This window comes from Haliotis cracherodii, unplaced genomic scaffold, assembly GCF_022045235.1.
Source record: "Haliotis cracherodii isolate W230 unplaced genomic scaffold, xgHalCrac1.p SCAF_4, whole genome shotgun sequence".
Lineage (NCBI taxonomy): Eukaryota > Metazoa > Mollusca > Gastropoda > Lepetellida > Haliotidae > Haliotis > Haliotis cracherodii.
This window is the reverse complement of record NW_027266297.1, coordinates 31,551,434-31,574,761: the sequence shown is the minus strand read 5'-3', so window position 1 is coordinate 31,574,761 and position 23,328 is coordinate 31,551,434. Positions and strand designations below refer to the sequence as shown.

General features: G+C 39.4%; 1 protein-coding gene across 19 annotated transcripts in view; it reads right to left on the bottom strand.

The window, feature by feature from the left end:
• Positions 1-23,328, bottom strand: part of LOC139480549 (focal adhesion kinase 1-like) — a 169,184-nt gene that overhangs the window by 17,490 nt on the left and 128,366 nt on the right. For 16 of the 19 annotated variants that reach the window (XM_071263664.1, XM_071263653.1, XM_071263654.1 and 13 more), the window contains 10 exons: positions 15,746-15,801; positions 14,189-14,245; positions 10,847-10,882; positions 9,444-9,541; positions 7,473-7,557; positions 4,873-4,976; positions 2,819-2,934; positions 2,053-2,153; positions 1,733-1,822; positions 362-566 (listed from right to left, as the gene is read on the bottom strand). In XM_071263664.1, the coding sequence (XP_071119765.1) occupies positions 362-566; positions 1,733-1,822; positions 2,053-2,153; positions 2,819-2,934; positions 4,873-4,976; positions 7,473-7,557; positions 9,444-9,541; positions 10,847-10,882; positions 14,189-14,245; positions 15,746-15,801 (948 nt within the window). The remainder of the gene's footprint in view (positions 1-361; positions 567-1,732; positions 1,823-2,052; positions 2,154-2,818; positions 2,935-4,872; positions 4,977-7,472; positions 7,558-9,443; positions 9,542-10,846; positions 10,883-14,188; positions 14,246-15,745; positions 15,802-23,328) is intronic. The other 3 variants (XM_071263655.1, XM_071263656.1, XM_071263659.1) reach the window with 3 other exon arrangements.

Genomic DNA, 23,328 nt, shown 5'->3' with positions numbered 1-23,328 from the left:
TCCCTGGACTACACTTTTGTAGCATATGGTAATCCTGGTAGCAAATTCTACTCACTGTTTCCATGTCTTGATGTTGGTAAAGTTTCAAATACTTTATGAAACTCTTTACAGGGAGTATTTACAAGGAGTGAGTGAGTATGGTTTTTATGCCGCTTTTAGCAATATTCCAGCAATATCACGGCGGGGAACACAAGAAATGGGCTTCACACATTGTACCCATGTCGGGAATCGAACCCGGATCTTCGGCGTGACGAGCGAACGCTTTAACCACTAGGCTACCCGACTGCCCCGTATTTACAAGGAGTAGGGCACAGCCACCTGACATAATAATGAAAGTGTATGTGTAGCAGACTCTACTCACTACAACCATGTCTTGAGGTCGGCGAAGGACGGACGTTTGGAAGGTTCGTACTGCCAGCAGACACACATGAGGTTGTAGAGTGAGGGAGGACATCCAGCCGGGAGGGGCAGTCGTTCCCCCGCCTCAATCTTCCCGATCACATCGTTGTTCTTCACTCCCTGGAAGGGCTTCACACCATACATGAGAATCTCCCAGATACACACACCTGAAAGAGGATTACACCATACATGAGAATCTCCCAGATACACACACCTGAAAGAGGATTACACCATACATGAGAATCTCCCAGATACACACACCTGAAAGAGGATTACACCATACATGAGAATCTCCCAGATACACACACCTGAAAGAGGATTACACCATACATGAGAATCTCCCAGATACACACACCTGAAAGAGGATTACACCATACATGAGAATCTCCCAGATACACACACCTGAAAGAGGATTACACCATACATGAAAATCTCCCAGATACACACACCTGAAAGGGGATCACACCATACATATGGGAGGAATGCCCAAAGTGATGCCGATCCTAGACATTTACCACTTGGGTGAAACCCACGAGCACAGATATGGTCTTGACAACCTAGAAACATCAGAAAATAAATTTGGGATTCGAACCCATGATAAAAGGTTTCTGGCACTCCTAAGGGACATAACTCTGCATGGCGAATCACTGTATTCTACTCATAACACTGTAGCATGTAAATAATCAAGTCAGGTCCCCGCAAACCAGTGGTTGATATTACGTACAACGTATCGGGGTAAAATGATGTGCAATCTTCCAAGTCCCCAAGACTGGCCACCATATTCATAAAGACGCCTCTTGCAACAGTGGTCCCCACGCAGTATAACCCAGTCAACATTTTACTTCTCAACAACTGTTAGTGAGATTTGTAACCACTAGGCTACCCCACCACACTGCTATACATACACCAACACAAGGAAAGAACTTCTGTTGCTCAGGTTCCATTTACCGTATTCGACGTAATAAGCGCCCAGCTCTAATAAGCGCCCATGGCGATATTTGTTAATATATTGGCTAGTCAACAATCCCAATTAGCACCCCTTCCGATTGATCAATGTACACAAGACTTATTTATTCGTGTATAATACGCACTCGTGTGTTATATGCATCCTTAATTATGGGCAATTAAATTCTGGAAAAATATATCTGTCGTATATAAACATGTCAGGCTGTCAGCATAAACCACGAAATTTATCGTTCACCTGTTTTTTTTTCCACCAAAATACCATTCTAATAAGCGCCCCTATTTCTAATTTTGAGAGCGCCCTGGGCGCTTATTACGTCGAATACGGTAATACATGAGAGCTGAGACTTGTTGAGGAAGATCGACTCACCAAACATCCACACATCACTGGCTGTCGTGAACCTGCGGAAGTTTATGGATTCAGGAGCCATCCACTTGATTGGAAGTTTACCTTTGGAAGCTGAAGCAAGGAATGTTACATTCGTTATGGCTTTATCGAATAAAACAAATGAAACCAGAAATGTACAGAAAAAAACCAACAGTTCTCCATTTTAGGTTATATCCAACAAGTAAAACAGAAGACAAAAGATCAGAAATGTACAGTATAGTGGTTGGTACTATACATTCTGTTTCAATACTTCTTGCATTAATCTGTGACAATGTTATGAAGAATGTATAGACTGAGATTACCTTTATAATAACTTTGTTCCTCTACCCATCTTGAAAGACCAAAATCTCCCAGCTTGACACAGTCATGCCCTGACACCAACACGTTCCTGGCCGCGATGTCTCTGCGATAAAACATGAAATATTCATAATTCAAAATAACCTGTGAAGAATTAGAATAGGTCTTCAGCAACCCCTGCCGTAAAAGGTGACTATGATTGTTCCAAGAGGCAACCAACGGGATCGGGTGGTCAGCTTTGCTGTACTTGGTTAATGCATTTCATCGTATCCAAATTCGTAGATCGATGCTCCTGATTTCCATCACTGGATTGTCTTGTCCAGCCTCGATTATTTACAGACCCCGGTTACAAAGCTGGAATATTGCTGAGTGTGGCGTTAAACAACAAACAAACATAATTCCAAATTAATAAGACAATCTTAGACAGGAATGGCTTCACAAATCACATAATATTCTGAAAATGAAACTTGTTCACACACGAATCATCTGATGTTACGACATCTAATCTTGAATGGAGCAGCCTCAATCTTGTCAAGGGGAGGTAACTCCACCAGGACTAAAGTTACAGCAACACACAAACTACTGTACCATAGGTATTTGCAAAACAGACAACTACTGGTAAACTATAAGCCTGCTATTTTGAACTTTATTTTATTATTTATTGTAAAAATAAGTTCATCTGGAAGATATTTGTTCAGTACACTGATCTCATTAACGTGGTGGCCTGGGAATGATGCATTATTCATACATGAATGGTAGTGCTCTGATTACCTGTGTACGAACTTCTTGCTCTCCAGATAGGAGAGTGCTGTTGAGAGCTGGTAGGCATACATGATGAGGCTCACCAGGTCCAGACGAGGCTTGTTGTTCTGGAGGTAAGCTCGCATCTGCAATAACAATCACAGGAATAAAATAATTTCACATTGAAATCTGTCTAACCTGGATTTTCTAGTCTCAGTGCAATGAACCACAGAGCCACTGTGCCAACCATTTAAACCCAGCCCCTACCTCCCCATTAATGATCCATCCCCTACCTCTCCATAAATGATCCAGCCCCTACCTCTCCATAAATGATCCAGCCCCTACCTCTACATAAATGATCCAGCCCCTTCTACATAAATGATCCAGCCCCTACCTCCCCATAAATGATCCAGCCCCTACCTCTCCATAAATGATCCAGCCCCTACCTCCCCATAAATGATCCAGCCCCTTCCTCCCCATAAATGATCAAGCCCCTACCTCTACATAAATGATCCAGCCCCTTCCTCTCCATAAATGATCCAGCCCCTTCCTCCCCATAAATGATCCAGCCCCTACCTCCCCATAAATGATCCAGCCCCTTCCTCCCCATAAATGATCAAGGCCCTACCTCTCCATAAATGATCCAGCCCCTACCTCTCCTTAAATGATCCAGCCCCTACCTCTCCATAAACGATCCAGCCCCTACCTCTACATAAATGATCCAGCCCATTCCTCCCCATAAATGATCCAGCCCCTTCCTCCCCATAAATGATCCAGCCCCTACCTCTACATAAATGATCCAGCCCATTCCTCCCCATAAATGATCCAGCCCCTTCCTCCCCATAAATGATCCAGCCCCTTCCTCCCCATAAATGATCAAGCCCCTACCTCTCCATAAATGATCCAGCCCCTACCTCTCCATAAATGATCCAGCCCCTACCTCTACATAAATGATCCAGCCCCTACCTCCCCATAAATGATCCAGCCCCTACCTCTCCATAAATGATCCAGCCCCTACCTCTACATAAATGATCCAGCCCCTACCTCCCCATAAATGATCCAGCCCCTTCCTCCCCATAAATGATCCAGCCCCTTCCTCCCCATAAATGATCAAGCCCCTACCTCTACATAAATGATCCAGCCCCTTCCTCCCCATAAATGATCCAGCCCCTTCCTCCCCATAAATGATCCAGCCCCTACCTCCCCATAAATGATCCAGCCCCTTCCTCCCCATAAATGATCAAGGCCCTACCTCTCCATAAATGATCCAGCCCCTACCTCTCCTTAAATGATCCAGGCCCTTCCTCCCCATAAATGATCCAGCCCCTACCTCTACATAAATGATCCAGCCCATTCCTCCCCATAAATGATCCAGCCCCTTCCTCACCATAAATGATCCAGCCCCTACCTCTACATAAATGATCCAGCCCATTCCTCCCCATAAATGATCCAGCCCCTTCCTCCCCATAAATGATCCAGCCCCTTCCTCCCCATAAATGATCAAGCCCCTACCTCTACATAAATGATCCAGCCCCTACCTCTCCATAAATGATCCAGCCCCTTCCTCCCCATAAATGATCCAGCCCCTACCTCTCCATAAATGATCCAGCCCCTACCTCTACATAAATGATCCAGCCCCTACCTCTACATAAATGATCCAGCCCCTTCCTCCCCATAAATGATCAAGCCCCTACCTCTCCATAAATGATCCAGCCCCTTCCTCTACATAAATGATCCAGCCCCTTCCTCTACATAAATGATCCAGCCCCTTCCTCTCCATAAATGATCCAGCCCCTACCTCTACATAAATGATCCAGCCCCTACCTCTACATAAATGATCCAGCCCCTTCCTCTACATAAATGATCCAGCCCCTACCTCTACATAAATGATCCAGCCCCTTCCTCTCCATAAATGATCCAGCCCCTACCTCTCCATAAATGATCCAGCCCCTTCCTCCCCATAAATGATCCAGCCCCTTCCTCCCCATAAATGATCCAGCCCCTACCTCTCCATAAATGATTCAGGCCCTACCTCTCCAAAAATGATCCAGGCCCTACCTCTACATAAATGATCCAGCCCCTACCTCTCCATGCCTTGCCAGCTCCATGACAATCCACACCGGCCGGGACTCGGAACAGATGCCGATCAGCTTCACGATGTGGGGGTGGTCAAACTGCTGCATGATGTCTGAAACATGGACACATCATCAGGACATGCACTCAAGTGAAGTCTTTGATGGGCATTTAGAAATTGGGAGAATATAAAGACATAACACTTTTATCGATAGAAGCTTCTTTTATTCTTTGAAGGACGTTTCAGAGCTACTTCTTGCTCCATCAGGTGAATCCTACCCCCATAAGGTTTGTCATTATATTATCTTTGTACATTAATCCTATCCTATCGGCTCCGTCATTATATTGTTATCTTCGTACATTCATCCTATCCTATCGGCTCCGTCATTATATTGTTATCTTTGTACATTAATCCCATGTCTATGTCATTGTCATAATGTTGTAATCTTTGTACATTAATCCCATGTCTATGTCATTGTCATAATGTTGTACATTAATCCCATGTCTATGTCATTGTCATAATGTTGTTATCTTTGTACATTAATCCCCTGTCTGTCATTGTCATAATGTTGTAATCTTTGTACATTAATCCCCTGTCTGTCATTGTCATAATGTTGTTATCTTTGTACATTAATCCCATGTCTGTCATTGTCATAATGTTGTACATTAATCCCATGTCTGTCATTGTCATAATGTTGTTATCTTTGTACATTAATCCCATGTCTGTCATTGTCATAATGTTGTACATTAATCCCATGTCTATGTCATTGTCATAATGTTGTTATCTTTGTACATTAATCCCATGTCTGTCATTGTCATAATGTTGTACATTAATCCCATGTCTGTCATTGTCATAATGTTGTTATCTTTGTACATTAATCCCCTGTCTGTCATTGTCATAATGTTGTAATCTTTGTACATTAATCCCCTGTCTGTCATTGTCATAATGTTGTTATCTTTGTACATTAATCCCATGTCTGTCATTGGCATAATGTTGTTATCTTTGTACATTAATCCCATGTCTGTCATTGTCATAATGTTGTTATCTTTGTACATTAATCCCATGTCTGTCATTGTCATAATGTTGTTATCTTTGTACATTAATCCCATGTCTGTCATTGTCATAATGTTGTACATTAATCCCATGTCTATGTCATTGTCATAATGTTGTACATTAATCCCATGTCTGTCATTGTCATAATGTTGTTATCTTTGTACATTAATCCCCTGTCTGTCATTGTCATAATGTTGTAATCTTTGTACATTAATCCCCTGTCTGTCATTGTCATAATGTTGTTATCTTTGTACATTAATCCCATGTCTGTCATTGGCATAATGTTGTTATCTTTGTACATTAATCCCATGTCTATGTCATTGTCATAATGTTGTTATCTTTGTACATTAATCCCATGTCTGTCATTGTCATAATGTTGTACATTAATCCCATGTCTGTCATTGTCATAATGTTGTTATCTTTGTACATTAATCCCCTGTCTGTCATTGTCATAATGTTGTACATTAATCCCATGTCTATGTCATTGTCATAATGTTGTTATCTTTGTACATTAATCCCATGTCTGTCATTGTCATAATGTTGTTATCTTTGTACATTAATCCCATGTCTGTCATTGTCATAATGTTGTACATTAATCCCATGTCTATGTCATTGTCATAATGTTGTTATCTTTGTACATTAATCCCATGTCTGTCATTGTCATAATGTTGTACATTAATCCCATGTCTATGTCATTGTCATAATGTTGTTATCTTTGTACATTAATCCCATGTCTGTCATTGTCATAATGTTGTTATCTTTGTACATTAATCCCATGTCTGTCATTGTCATAATGTTGTTATCTTTGTGCATTAATCCCACCGTGTGTTTTGTAAACGTTATATATATATAGTGCTCTATGCACTTACTAAGCATTAGCCAGAGGTTGAAGCGCTCGTAAAATCTCCCAACTATTGATTGATTACTAAGCATTCACCTGATCAAGGAGCAAGAAGTAGCTCTGAAACGTGGTTCAAAGAATATAAGAAGTTGCTATCCATTTAAAGTGTCATGTATTCAAGACATGCACTCACCAACACATTACAGCCATGGTGTAGGATAGCGGAATATCGTTATTCAAATTCCAAGAGAATGTTCTTAATACTTGTACTTTATAAATATATTCACTTTTGGGAATATAAGAGGAGAAACAGTATGTGCTGAGTTTTTTGGCAATGTGAACCACACAACTTTTGATAGGGATACTTTTATTCTATGAACAACTAAAATATTTACTTACGAATATGACCTGTAGGATGGTATCCACATTAAAAGTTGAGAAGTATACATTGTTTACATGCCAACTTTAACTTTAGGATAGTAACATGGAAATTTTGTTTCATCCTAAACACTGATAAGATATGAACCAGCGATTCATTTACCACATGCACCATAATGTGACATACCTGTGAAGCATATTGACATTTGTGTGAATTATATTGATATATTTGTGATGCATATTGACATATCCGTGACATTTGTAAAGTATATGTGACATGTCTGTCAAGTATAGCTGATGTATCTGGGAAGTATATTTGCTGTATCAGTGACACTCACAGGCTTCCTCTAGGAACTTCTCGGTCATGGCTTCCTCGTTGTCCTCCTTACAAGTCTTGACAGCCACCGGCACCTGGCTTCCTTCCTGCAACACACAATACACAGCAGCGTCATGATCCTGTTTCATCTTGCATGCTGTTCGATATAGTCACAAATCCTTGTAACTGATGAAGTGAGTGAGTGAGTTTGGTTTTACGCGGCTTTTAGCAATATTCCAGCAATATCACGGCGAGGGACATCAGAAATTGGATTCACACATTGTACCCATGTGGGGAATAGAACCTGGGTCTTCGTGGTGACGAGCGAATGCTTTAACCACTAGGCTACCCGACCGCCCTGAACTGATGAAATTAAACCAAGACTCTCATCACACAAATATCACCCTTACTGGTCATGTGTACACCTCAACAAATTAGACAATCATCTGCAGGGACACAAGAATCTAGCTACAACCTCCAGATACATGCAACTTTGCAACTTGAAGTATGGAAGATAAGTGAATCCTAATGCTCTGATCATGGAAGGAAGCCAGAACAACAGTCATGGTTTAACAACATTGTGTGAGTGAGTGAGGTGGGTTTAACGCCGCTATTAACAGTATTCCAGTTATATCGCGGCGTGTCAGCTTAATGTGGGAGGAAAGCCCGGAGTGATGCAGGTCTCGGACGTTTACCACTTCGGTGAAACCCACGAGCATGGGAATGGTGCGGACGAACCTAGAAACATAATGGGGGCGAACCGGTGGTTTAACAACAGATGACAATGTACGGGACAATGTACAGATGCAAGCAATGTCAGCAGCTGCAACTCAGGAAATCCAGACTTAAATATCCCTTTGTATAACATCAATTCTCTTCCTACATGTTTTTTTTTGTGAGTATAGACACCAGGTACATGCAACTATATTGCTAATAAGGTTCAGTTTTATCATGTGTGTCAGCTTAATGTGGGAGGAAAGCCCAAAATTATGACGGTCTCTGACCTTTACCACTTCGATGGAACCCATTAGCATTGGTATAGTGCTGACAAAGCTAGACACATAATTTGGGCTGACTGGGATTCAAACCCACGGTCAATGATTTCCAAGGGACGCAACTCCAATATATCCTTTACATAAACAATGATGCTAAATAACAAAACGGTTTGTTATAGAAAATATATCCTGTGTTTATTCAATCTCAAAGGAACCAAAAGGACATGGCCTTCATTGTCCATGCTATGAATAACGTAAGTCTATATTGAAGTATGGAAGATAAGTGAATCCTAATGCCCAGGGTGCCGTTGTACAAAGCGATCTTAGCGCTAAGATGATCGTAACTTCCATTCCTTAACATAGACTTACGACAGTTGTTGTGTTAAGGTTGTTTTGTACAACGGCACTCAGATCATGGAATGACGCCAGAACAACAGTCATGGTTTAACAACAGATGACCAAATATGGGACACACAGGACGCAAGCAATGTCAGCACCTGCAACTCAGGAAATCCGGACTTAAATGTCCCTTTTTATAAAATCATTTCTCTTCCTACATGTTTGTTTTTCGTGAGTATAGACACCAGGTCGAGTCTGGATCCGACCAGGCAATTATCAGATTGATACTAATGCACAATGATCCACGTCTTTGGAGTACGATGAGACGTAACCAACCAAGTTCCTGAGTCACATCACTCGTATAAGCTCCACCCACTAGAGTGCGGTAGTTCCTAGCGCAGATGCCCCTTTAAGCCACCACTTATGACCAGCATAGTTTGCCATAACCCATAATCTCCAAACCAGCGTTAGAAACTGGCATTAGTGCTGTAGTCCTTACCAAACTGCCCAATAGTAAAGGTATCCTAAGGACTAGATGAAATTTGCCCATTTTAAGGGTTTTGCTATATGTTATCATTATAAGGACAAGTGGACAAAAATTGTTAGTTTCTAACCCTGTAAACGTTTTACCAACACATGGATAACACCTCGTCACTTACCCTGTCAATATAGTTTCCCTTGTACACATCTCCAAACTGTCCTTCTCCCAGGATCTCCACCAGCTTGATGGCGTCCCGGATGATCTCGTAGTCACGGGCTGAAACACCAACTCATGGTCAGCGATATGTCCTTGTTGACCCCCCAGTAATAGCTCACCCTATCATCATGGTGGCATGATGCTGAGAGAAAGCTGCTAGTGCTGACTGATTTTCAAATTTGTCATATGAATCTCAGCCCATGCAAATGTTGATATTTATGAAAGGAATAAATGTGCTGAATCGGCAAGATTTTCTTTAAAGTTTGTTGAGGATTCAGAGTGAGTGAGTGAGTATGGTTTTGTGCCGCATTTAGCAATATTCCAGCAATATCACGGCAGGGGTACACCCGAACTGAGTTTCACACATTGTACCCATGTGGGCTTAAACCACTAGGATACCCCATGAGAATTCAGAAGAGTAAGAAATCATATGCATGCTAAATGGTTGATTACCAGTTTCCAGTTTCAGTTTGTGTGTTCCATGTATATATCATGCACTATGGATGTCAGTATTAGTCACTAGTGTTAATTGAATCTAACTCTACATATATATGTCAGTTGAATTAAATTGGATCCATTTATTCAATACCTCTAGGCTAAACCACAAACTTGAATATTTCATCATAAATTTCAATTACAATAGACAGCATGTTCATGTCAGTGATTTCTTGTCCAGGCATGACTAAAGACGACAGTTGGAGAGACAGGGCTCACATCAGCCACAGAATACTTGATCTAGAAGCATGGCATCTAAATATACATTCCATACAATCCTGACTTCATACCTATAAGCAGAGGAGAGATATAGATACGAGTTATAACGGGCATCAGATCAAAATGCGATTACTTGTACATAACAGGCTCACACTTCAAGCACTCATTGTTCACAATGCACTTTGCAATTCACAGTTGCATCATTAAGTTCAGAGGGCTTTTGAACGATTTGGTAGGAATTGGCTCTATTCAACCACATGGTTGAATGATATTCACAAGAAGCACTTGTTGATTGAATAAAAGCAAGAAATATTTAACCTAAAATCTATAACAAAAAAACACATACAAAAACTACAAAATATGAACGAAGTACAAATGAATTCAAATCAAGAAATCACATATTTGATAATTAATTAGAAACAATTTTAACGTAACTGATTAAACAAGAACTGAGATTCCACATAATGCCAATTCCTATCAGCCTCATACAAAAAGTCCTCATTTGCGACACATGTTCCAGACAGTTAAGTTCCATGCTGGCAACACAATGGTGGTCAGATTTGGTCATATCTGGTCATATCCAGTCACAGGCAACTGTCCACTTCTTGTGTGGCTGTTAATTAACACCATGCAAACTGAAACAGAACTCACTTTTCTTTCGCTTGCTACCTCTCGAGTTGTGAGCACCTGAGATACAAGGTGATCAAAGTAAGACATATGTGGATCTGCACACCTCGACCTATGCCTCGCTGACGCTAGTGACGGTCCTGGCTCAGAGACTGTGTCGGCCTTGGTCAAGTTACCCATGGGAGAAACTAGTTATCTCCCTTAGTCTATCCTACTTGTTTCCTACATATTTCTTGCAGCTCATTCTTTTTCTCACACAAAACTGGTTATGCATTCCTGTTATCAGTATTTCATATTCGTTATTATTTTAAGATCTCATAATAATTTAAAATCAAAATATTTTTTTCGATATTACCGTATTTGATGTAATAAGCGCCCAGGGCGCTCTCAAAATTAGAAAAAAGGGGCTCTTATATAAAATTATTTTGGTGGAAAAAACTGAGTTGAAAGATAAATTTTGTGGTTTATGCTGACAGACCGAAATGTTTATGTACGACATATATTTTTCCAGAATTAAGGATGCATATAACACACGAGTGCGTATTATACGCAAATAAATAAGTCTTGTGTACATTGATCAATCGGAAAGGGTGCTAATTGGGATTGTTCAATTGCCAATATATTAGCAAATATCACCGTGGCGCTTATTAGAGCGGGGCGCTTATTACGTCGAATACAGTAATTTAATGAGAATGTGAAAACACATAACCTTGATCAAAACAATCAAATAATATTACAAATTCACTTTTGTTTTTGAAAATTTCATTTGCTCCAAGGATATAGAAGGTCAAAGACAAATCTGTATAAAGCAGCAAAAAAAATTAATCACAAAAACGTCATTTTTAAGTCTTTTTGAGGTTTTAACAGGAAAATAACACAGTTTGAAGGTAGAATGTGCACTTTCAGACACCATTCCTCATATCTCTAGGTGAAAGCCATACTGCTGACATTCTCAACATTCTCTCCGAGGGGAAATAAAGTCCCTCGCATATCACTTCACACAAGCAAAGCTGACTCTAGTGTAGCGGTGAGGCTGGATGGTTTAGCAATGTGAAATGAACACAGAGACAATGATACAACCGATGACAAGAATGTAGATGCTTACATTATATTACAAAACAATAGCTTCAAATATCAAGTCTATAAATCATATATCTAAAGTAGTGTGAGTGAGTGAGTGCGGTTTTATGCCGCTTTTAGCAATATTCCAGCAATATCACGGCGGGGGACACCAGAAATGGGCTTCACACATTGTACCCATGTCGGGAATCGAACCCGGGTCTTCGGCGTGACGAGTTAATGCTTTAACCACTAGGCTACCCGACCTAAAGTAATAAAACAATTATTTTACTACACTTGTTCAGAGGGTGGTCGTTTTCTATTCCTTTTTGATATTATTGACAATAAACTGACATAAAATAAAAAATTACGTAACATTTTTTGTAATTATGAGACAAATCAGTCACTCAGCATAAAGTTCAGAATATTCATTACAATATAATGTATTTTTCCAACATTACCTTTCCACAATGACATGCAGTAACTTTCTATAATGATGCTCTTCATAACATTCGAAACATTTGCATTACCTTTGTAATTTGCAGAAAAGAAAACTCAAAGCGAAATCAATGACTGAACTATCCTGTTAAGAAAATATTTAAAGAAGCTGATTACTATTTCCAAATGAAGCCTATTTTCTTTAATGTCTCAATCTTAAGTTGGCTCTAGAATATCAAACAACAGACACAATGGACCCCAGTCGGAGCACTGAGTGGGAGATGTAATTAGATATGCCATATTAATCAGTATTGCAATCGTGGTATTATACAACATGGCGCAAAACAACTGATGACAGCTGCCAGTTGTCTTCTAGCGCAACAATGTCAGGAAGTTCATTGAAATGAATATCACCTCGATGAGTAAACCCCAAACATCAAAAAGTCAAACACTCAAATCTTTTTTTAGAATAATCCTGGGATTCAATATTAGATTTTTGATCGTTTCAAGTGAATAATCCCCAAATTACTGGATGTGCGGTGCAGGAGTAACGCGGCAACATAGGGGATATTTTCTATCTGAATATGATAGCTGGAAGAGGTTGGGGAGATTTCAGACAGATGACCGTTAGCCATGATGACTCAACAATTGATTTGGACTTTTTTTAGGGACAAAAAATGGTGTCTGTTCATCTGAATTCAACAGCTGTGAAATTGATTATGCTGTCATTTGTGTGAATTGACATAAATCAGAGTTAAACGAAGAGTTCAATCTTGGCTGACACATTACAATTTGAATTCCAATTGAATTTTTCTAAAATTTGAAACTGATAATGAACTTGAAAATGAAAGCCAACCCGATCAAATGACTGTGTAATACAGCTGTCATAGTTTTGCATAAAAATGCTATGACACATTTCGGTGATATTAAAGTCTGCTAATGTCACAGATAGAATTCTGCTATTTTGTCTGTCGCACAAACAGAATTAGATATCCATTATTTATACTGTTTTTATTCATATCCTATTAATACACCTTTCTAATGATGCACTGATAATACATGTAAATAATATAATTTTCTCTTTATAAAAAACAACAAAACTGTCTTAATGACAAGTACAGGACAATGTCTCCTCAATCTTTGCAGTAAGTGAACACATCTGTACGAACACAAGACACCACGAGACACAACAACCATGTATAATCATCAGATAAATTATGAGAGACACCAAAAAACAATATTATCAGATTCTAAAAACAAATAAAAGAAGAAAGTAAATTCTTAAACAAGTCAGGTCAATTTTTCCATGTCCGACTTAAGAGGATGAAAAATGTACAGCATGTAATCTCAGAGTATATCAATTCATTTCAGACAATTTCTCCAAAATATTTTTCTGATATCGAGTTTGTCACAAAAGTAAATGGAACCCTGAATTCCTGGACACATCATAAGCGTGTTCTTATCGAAGTAGAATTCCTCTAGCATTCTTTGAATACATCAATGTTCCTTCCTTTGAAACATAAGACCCTAACGTAAAAAACCCTTCACTTTGCACTGATATGAAAACCAGAGTTCGTGTACAGCTCCATAAATATCAAGTCCCCTGTCCAATATTTCCAAGATTGTGTTGATGAATGATTTAGGACATAACAATTTGTCAAATTGAAATGGATAGCAACTCATAACAGAGACGGACTTTAAATCTCCCTGAATCATGAACGCCCTGATAATTATGAAAACCTAACAAAAAACAAACAAGGAAGAAACTGATTCAGCCTTAAACACACCATACAATATCTGTGCAAGTGAGAGAATAGATTGGATAAAGTCGAGTGTGAAACATGTGCGTGTGAGACAGTAAGGACTTACCATCAGGCGTGCTATAGTCGCCGTCTTCCTCCACAATCTCGGCATAGTCGGATATCCCTGATGAGGTACATACATACATACATATACTGACATAGATGGCGGCAATGTCCACAGCCTACCTCTGTAGGGTTGGAGGAGGAGGAGGAGGAGATTGGCAACGTACAAAACATAACACAAAACTGTCAGCAAGTTTGGGGCATTCACAATGTAGCAAAAGACCAGACTGGACTTGATTAGTGACGATAATTATTGTGAAAACTGATATCTTTGATATCATATTCTTTGATCACTAACACCGAGAGATTTTCCACCTACTGAGGACTCCCATGTGTCTGACATACCCAGACATGTGAATACAAAAGAAACTGCTTCAAAATTATGGTTATAAAAAATTTAATTTAAAAGAAGGCGTCTAAAACTTTCAAAACATAAAAAATCCCAGAAAACAAAAGATAATTCTAATGCAAGACCAAAGTTGTAGAAATTCAATGTCTTTTAACATCTTTTATGACCAGCTTAACATCTTAAACTTAAGATCACACTGAAACATGATTAAACACATCATTAATCTAGTCGCAGTCTGTGGGGCTAACTGTGTAAGTTAACATCTTAATACTCATCTTAAGCAGGGGGTGTTATTCTTTAACATGGGATATCGCATAAAAACTGTAACTTGAAGATAGATGAAGATATGAAAGATTTTTGCACGAGTCTCTTTTTCCATAGCTGTATCCAATCGAGTTGTGGCTATTTTGTGTGACAATAAACAATGTATTTTTTTCAGCATGAGCAGAAAACATTTTGAAACTGCAAGCCCGAACCTCATCTTGACATCAACTTCAATAGAACTTAGTGTCATATGCACTATTATTACCAGAGTTTACTTGACCAAACAGAATTGTACTTGACTCGGACTTCGGACCAGTGGTTAGAGTCACAGAGTGGTTCATTCCTTTCTATCAGCTACTTTTGCTATGAGTGTCATTGTTACAAGACACCAATTATGAAATAATTGTGTTTTTGTCACATTTTCAAATTCAAACAACTCTTGCCATGCATATATGTCTAAAAGTGTCATGCAAACATATTATTTAAACAAAGAAGCTTGAACTTCATCAGCTAATTATACTGTCTATAAAGGATTTCTAAGCAAGTTCATCTTTAAACTAGAAAATATTGTTCCTAAATTATCCACAAAACAAAGCTAAGACATGTTAATGTAACATTTCTGTGGCAAATAAATTGAACAAATAAATAACGGAGGAATAACATTGGATACAGATATGCAATTATCATTATTGACTGTTTCAGAATTTGGAATAAATATTATCAGATCTACCAAATGCAGCACATACCAGCAGAATGGTCAATGCACTCTGATTTCACATGAATAGAGCTTTCAAGATCGATAGTTCAACACCAATAAGAGTCAATTCAGCAAAAATCATAACAAATGATTTTGGTATGTATATTATGAGCAAGCTTCATGCAGAGGACATACACGACCCATAGCAGTCACCATGGTAACAGAACAGTGATAGAAATGCTGAAACTTACGTTCATTGGGACTAACTGGTTCTTCGTGCCTTCCAGTGATGCCTGGCCGCTGGAAACTGTTAAATAAAGACAGAAATTTGGTAAAAAAATCTGCTACCTTATCGGACATTGTTGCATTGTCATGGCTGAGCATTCTCCTCGTCAAGTTGGGCATTGCGGAGCATCTCCCTGTAATCACAGCTAATTGCGGGAAGTTCGGCATCGGGCGAAATAGTTGACCTTTGTGCGAGCCATAACTGTTATTCCCCAAAGGGTGTATGTGTGTGTCTTATTAACCGAGCCTCATTCACCTAGTTCTCATTAATCACGTCCGTCAAAACTTGTAATTCACGCATAGAATCCCAATATTGTCTTCAAAGACAATGTTCTTGAAGGTGTCTATCACTGCATTTCCATCAATTCTTGAAAAACATTCACAGAACAATCTCCAGGCAGGTGTATACTTTTCTGGTGATTACATTCTTTAAAATCAAAAGATAATCCTTTTCCGTGTGGAATCAGCTCTCATGTACATGATGAAAATCCATATATGGAATAAAAACACACAAAAATAAACTACAATCCCCTAGGAATATAACTACATGCCAAACACAATATCATGTTGTTTCTTATCAGCGTCATCTTTCGAAAATCCTGGCACAACATGAAAATATGGTTCCAATATTCCACCTCAATAGGCTTATCACTGAATCTGCTAGTCTCATCTCCTGTGTTATAACACAACAGGCACGAATTAATCTGGTGTATAACTGCCAGATCCTCTGGCACCGGTGCCAGGTGCTTTCCATCAACACCGATTCTTAGTTCACCCCTGACCTAACATGAGTCTTGCAACCCGATTTGTCTATAGCGGGTTTGATTTGTCCTACTTGAGATACACATTTCTCATTAAAAAAAACATGTCGCCTTTTCAATACGTAACAGCAGACTCTGAGAGAATATTTTCTTTTAAAGTCACTTGTATTGTAAATATGGGTCCAAAAACAAGGAACCATTTGCCAATTTATTCTATATATACTGAGTGACTAATACGCAACATTTGGAAGTCTTTGGCACAAGTGGTGTTCCTGTCTTTGTGTATCTCTCACACATATTGCAGTAATTGACATGGATGATGTGCAGTTCTGGAATCATCATCCAACCAGAAACAGATCACCCACCTGGGTAATGTTCTCCTACAACTAGCTCCAACACCGTGATATGCCACTGATATTCATTTCAAAATGTCACATATTCAAAACATATTTCATCCCACTTCATACATCATCTGTGCCCTTAAGTGGTGAGAATTAGTTATGAAATATATTCTGCAATAAGAATGGCTGTGTGAAATCACTGTCATAATATCTTGTGGTAATTCCATGACATGGTTTCCTTGATCATAGAAACTTTGGAATTGGAGATTGGGTGGTCAAGATGACAGCTGGGTACTGTAGGTGCTGGTCAATATTTCAGCTAAATGTGTGCAGACCAGTCGTGCATGATTTTGTTGTTTAACGCTGCACTCAGCAATATTCCAGACACATGATGGCAATTCCTAAATTTTGAGTGAGTGAGAGAGTTGTGTTTAACGCCGCTTTTAACAGTATTCCAGTTATATCACGGCGTGTCAGCTTAATGTGGGAGGAAAGCCTGAAGTGATGCAGGTCTTAGACGTTTACCACTTTGGTGAAACCCACGAGCGCAGGTATGGTGCTGAAAAACCTAGAATCATAATCGGGGCGAACCAGGATTCGAAACCACAATCATAGGTTTCTGGATGCAACTCAGCACAGCGAATCGCGGCACCTTAGACGACAGAGCCACCAATGCCCCCCTAAAAATTTGAGGACCATAAAAATGATGAAAATGAATCTCTTAGGAACATTAGTGTCCAACTACACCTAAAATGTTCCTGTCTACATAATTAAAACACACCTACTCACTCACTCTGTGAAGGGTGTGACGATAGCCTGAATCCATACACATCCTTCACGCTTGCTTCATCACCTTAACAACCCTCAACATGGGAAGTCCTTGCATAAATCTTTTATCACATTGGAATTTACGATGTGTCAAAAGTGAAGTCGTAAATTCAATGCATCACTGTTTTACACTTAAGTAAAACATCCCAGTCTCCTCAACAAGATGGCCACAAAAACACTTTCCATATTTATGAAGCATTGAAAAAAAAAAGAGCAAAATATATTTCCCCCTGAGTTCAACATTTCTGTTGAATCATTTGACACAATGTTTACATTGTAATCACTCTTTCTCACATCATCAATTTCAACAATATCACTTTCCAAAACGAATCCATTTTTTGCAAACACACAGATAATGAAATGCTCCTATACCCATATAAGATGAGTATAGCTGAAGAATGTTGGGATGTACTCAATGACAAAAACTCCGGACATTTTTGTAGCTCCTAGTGTTTCACTAAGACAGCCGGGTTGTCGCTTAACATGAAATGGACAGGTGAATAGGAGATATTTACAACTTATGATAATGCATATTTCTGTGGGAAGCAAGTCACATCAAGTGCAACATTTCCTCTTTGTAGTCTCTGTCAGAAGGTGATTTAGGCTTCATTATTTTCCCAACATGGAGTCTTCTTATCTTGGCCTTGCAGATCCCAGGAAAACAATTCATTTTTCTCATCACTTGACTGAAGAATGATAATGTAAAGGCACACTGGTAAAAATAATAAACTCCCATTCACCTAAGTCACCTTCACATTGGTTAGACAGTTCTGAGAGTGGCGTGTGCGGAATATTGTCCTGGGATTTTACACTTGGAAACGTCAAAACTAATACATCATATGAAGTCTGGTGGAAATGATATGATATTCAGGACAGAGCATGCTTTAGTTTCTACATAGGTTAACGCTTCAGTTCAAGTCAATTTTCAATTTACAGTTCTTGAAAACATGACAGCATTAATACAGTTATAGTGTTACTGCTGGGGAAGATCTAATTGATCAGGAGTTTTTCATCTCAATCCATTTACGCCTCAAAAACCCTGCCTCGCTTGATTTTGTTAACCATGGCTGCAGTTCATCATGACACTTTCTGTACCAAGATGGTGGGGGATGGGGGCGGGGCTGCAATTCTAACCTAACCAATTATTGAGTTTCTGAGTGAGATTAGGCTTCAAAGAACCTAGAAATGTCCCCGAGCACACTGTAGTAAGTGATTGAGTGAGTATGGTTTTACGCCGCTTTTAGCAATATTCCAGCAATATCACAGCAGGGGAACACCAGAAATTGGTTTCACACATTGTACCCATGTGGGGAATCGAACCTGGGTCTTTGGCGTGACGGGCAAACGCTTTAACCACTAGGCTACACCACCTCCCAAATACTAACCCGGAATCCCCACGGGGTAGTAAATGGGTGAATTATTGAGTTATTGAGTGAGTTAGGCCCCTTGCACACTGTACCAATGAAGGGTATTGGACCCATGTCTTACTTTCTTCACTACAGCCCCTGTAAATTACAAGACTGTTCCAATCTAACAAAATTTAGAACAAATGTTGATGATGAATTCATCTATACTACAATATGTCATTCTTCAATAACAATTAGTCAAAGTGTTGACTGTAGCTGCACTCCTAGCGCAATTTCCATTATCTATTTAACAAGACGTCTTATATCATTCTCCTTTCCATTTGTAATTGTGCATAGGACATGTCCCAACTGTTAATCATGTAATACTTTCCCTACCACTAACGATACTCAGTTTCATGTCATATCCTAACACCAAAACACACTCTACCAATGTCCTTCAATCAATCCCACAATACTGAAGCAAAACCAGTTTCCTGAAGGATTAGGCTATACATACATCTATTATTTTTTTGTTTCACGGGCTTGCTGCCCCTACTGAAAGGCAGCTGGAAAAGAAATAAATTAAACATAAAAAAATATATTTTCATTTTGTCTCTCACTAGTAATATAAACCCTCTTTTATAAAATGAAATGTTATTACGGTATAAATCAATTCCATGTCTACATCACTATCAAAGATTACAGAAGCCAGCTTCATTTTTAACTCCATGACAGAATGACATTCAAATAAATAAATAAATAAATAAATAAATGACATAGCTATAAATTATTTTTATTTTGTTCCAATGACCTTGTGTGGGAAAGCTGGAATAAATCTGTAAAACATATTATTAAAAAAGTGTGGCCTTAGTATCCGTGTCTCAACCATTCATCACTTTGTCAATACAAATATCAATCTGCCAGTAAAAAATTGCAAATTTTTCCAAAAAAAACACATCACCAAAATTGTCCCAAAACACAGTCCCGATACTAAATCTCAATGATTACTTCATTAAGGCCATGAATGAAGGTTGTCGTCTTCGACATCAATCAAATGGCAGGCTTCTCTGTGAATTCCATCCTAATCAAGAGTGACTCACTCGTAGCTAAATAACCTGTTACAATAAGGCTGATTACATCAAGGGACTTGGACCTCTTGGGAGGGACTTTTTCTTTGGGGGCAAGGACACTTCTCACTCAGAGGGAGTGAAGAGGTCACAAGTGGAAATGATTATTGGGCTAACAATGCCACCCATGGTGGAATCCAGTGCCAATGATTTGACGATTGTATAATGGGCCGAGAGTTTTTATAAATGTTACCACATCTCCACTTGCGCAGGGCTGGATGGTTTATAAGTGAATCTACACTTGCAATATTGGCTGTGAATGGGATAACATAAGGTGTCAAATGTACTTAAAGCATTACTGGGTAATTCAGACCTAACATGGTGGGGCTTTTCATGTTGGGTACTTCACAGGTCCAACTCATTTTGTCATTAGCGGCACTTGATAATGTGTGAATAGTCACCTCTGTCCTCTGTCCAACTATCGTTATCAACATATTAACATAGTCAGTCCCAGATGTTTCCCTATTATCAGATTCTAACTATAGAGAGTCTAAAGAGACTCAAACAATGTAAGGCATGTTGCCTAGACTGGACTCAGTCTCTGTTTTAAAAGTAACAGATTTTTATTAAGACAGCCTAAAAAAAACCAAACAATGTAAGGCATGTTGCCTAGACTGGACCAGTCTGTTTTAAAAGTAACAGATTTTTGAATATAGACAGCATAAAAAAACAACAACAACGTAAGGCATGTTGCCTAGACTAGATCCAGTCTCTGTTTAAATATACAGTCTTACAATGTATAATGGTTTTGTCTAGACTTTACATAGTCTCTTCATCGGAACTTGATTTGATATAACAATAAATTAATTTTAGTTGTTTTTTGTAAGACAAAATTACCTTCAATGAAGAGTTATAAAGAGTATATCATTAGTATAACTACAAGAAAAGACAGACAATATTGCTGTGGTTTGAATGAAAGGTACACTTCTCTGATATTGGAAGTAAAATTGTCAGAAAGGCAACTGTATTCATGCCCTACCATTTAACTGATCATGTGCAAGCTTTGATGACAAACTCCAGCATCAAGTTGGATGCATATACATTCCATCGGTCCAAGAACCACCTCACCCACCCACATGTCCATCCATCCACCCACCACTCCATCTACCTACTCACCAATGTCTTATTTTCCATCAATACCCAAACCAAAGATCTGTCCATCCACCCACCCACCTCTCCATCTGCCTACTCACCCCTATCTGTCCATCCATCTGTCCGTCCATCCACCCACCCACCTCTCCATCTGCCTACTCACCCCTATCTGTCCATCCATCCATCCATCTGTCAATCCATCCACCCACCTCTCCATCTACCTACTCACCCCTATCTGTCCATCCATCCATCCATCTGTCCATCCATCCACCCACCCACCTCTCCATCTGCCTACTCACCCCTATCTGACCATCCATCCATCCATCTGTCCATCCATCCACCCACCCACCTCTCCATCTGCCTACTTACACCTATCTGACCATCCATCAATCCATCTGTCCGTCCATCCACCCACCCACCTCTCCATCTACCTACTCACCCATATCTGACCATCCATCCATCCATCTGTCCATCCATCCACCCACCCACCTCTCCATCTGCCTACTTACACCTATCTGACCATCCATCAATCCATCTGTCCGTCCATCCACCCACCCACCTCTCCATCTACCTACTCACCCCTATCTGTCCACACACCCACCATCCTATCCCCAATCTCCATCTACATGACACATGAATGCAAGCATGAATGCTCTCAAATAATGCTGTATCAGCACATTCTCCGCTGCACCCTGTAACACTGCATCACATTGAACCACACTGCCCTCAATGACACAACAATAATCATTAATCGGTCAAACACAATCCTACTAATTGTTTGTACAACTGGGATGAAGCTTATATTGATTAAGTAATAAATAAACAAATTATGCGACATCACCCTCATTGATCTGTACAATGAATCATACAGGATCGGCATCTGATTTATGCAGTTTACACCTGTATTGATCATTCATCGCAAGTCAATAACACACCTGTATTATCACAACTGAGGGGCTGGTTTCAAAAATTAAATGAATCTATTTCCATTTCTAAATTAAATTAGAATAAAATGTTTGAAATAAATTGCATGACCTAAAGATAATCAACTTGTTGGTAATAACAGATACCAGGAAACTGTGCCAAAATGGGTATTAGTCGGCCACAATGGTTGCTGATCATAGATACAGCAAACAACGTGTATATTGAACACTCTGATAACGAACTGGCCGATATAACAAACTTATTTTTCAGCCCTGGCCTTTTGTTGTATATATGTTGTATATACACTTAAATCGAACTATGGTTATTACGAACTAACATTACTGGTCCTTTTGAGTTTGTTATAACCATAGTTTACAGTATCACGTAGATAACGTTTCCAAAGGCAATTGTCTGCTATTAACTTGTAGACGAACATCATCCTCATACTCAGGTGAGATCAATAATCACTACCGGTATATCAACCTTTGGTTGGATTGATCAAACATTGATCACTATGATAATAATGCAATCAACATGTTTTGAAATGGTCCCTGCTGCTGCTGCTGCTAATTGTTCATGTTCCGGTAGCTGCCCTCTCCCCACCTACATGATGAGTTTCATTACAACGCTTCAACAACCACGGAAGTCGGTCACCCAGCACTGGCTGCCCTCACTACTACTGCCAAATACCTTTGTATTTACTACCTACGTGAATCATTTCAAATCATTCTGATTGTTTGTTAAAAATCATATTAAGCCTTGTCAGAGCGACAGAAACCAATAAATGTTTCAAATGAAAATGGTCATATTCCCTTACTGAAACAGCACATTTCCAACTATTACAAAAAACAACCTGACACTTTTAAACTCATCCTCCAACCACAATTGTTTTTGGCAAAACATACTTGTCAAAATAGACGCAAATGAACAAAGTGAAACAAGTAAGACATGTTATACACTGTAAGTGAAACTGTATTGAATAACCCAGTTATACCACAGGGAGGAATATATATCACAGAGAGCCCCAGGACAACAGGTGATGGGTCCCCCCCCCCCTCCCCTAGACACCTGTAATTACCCCCACCTGCCACCACTTGACACAGTGTTACACAGGGGTTGAAGGAAAACTG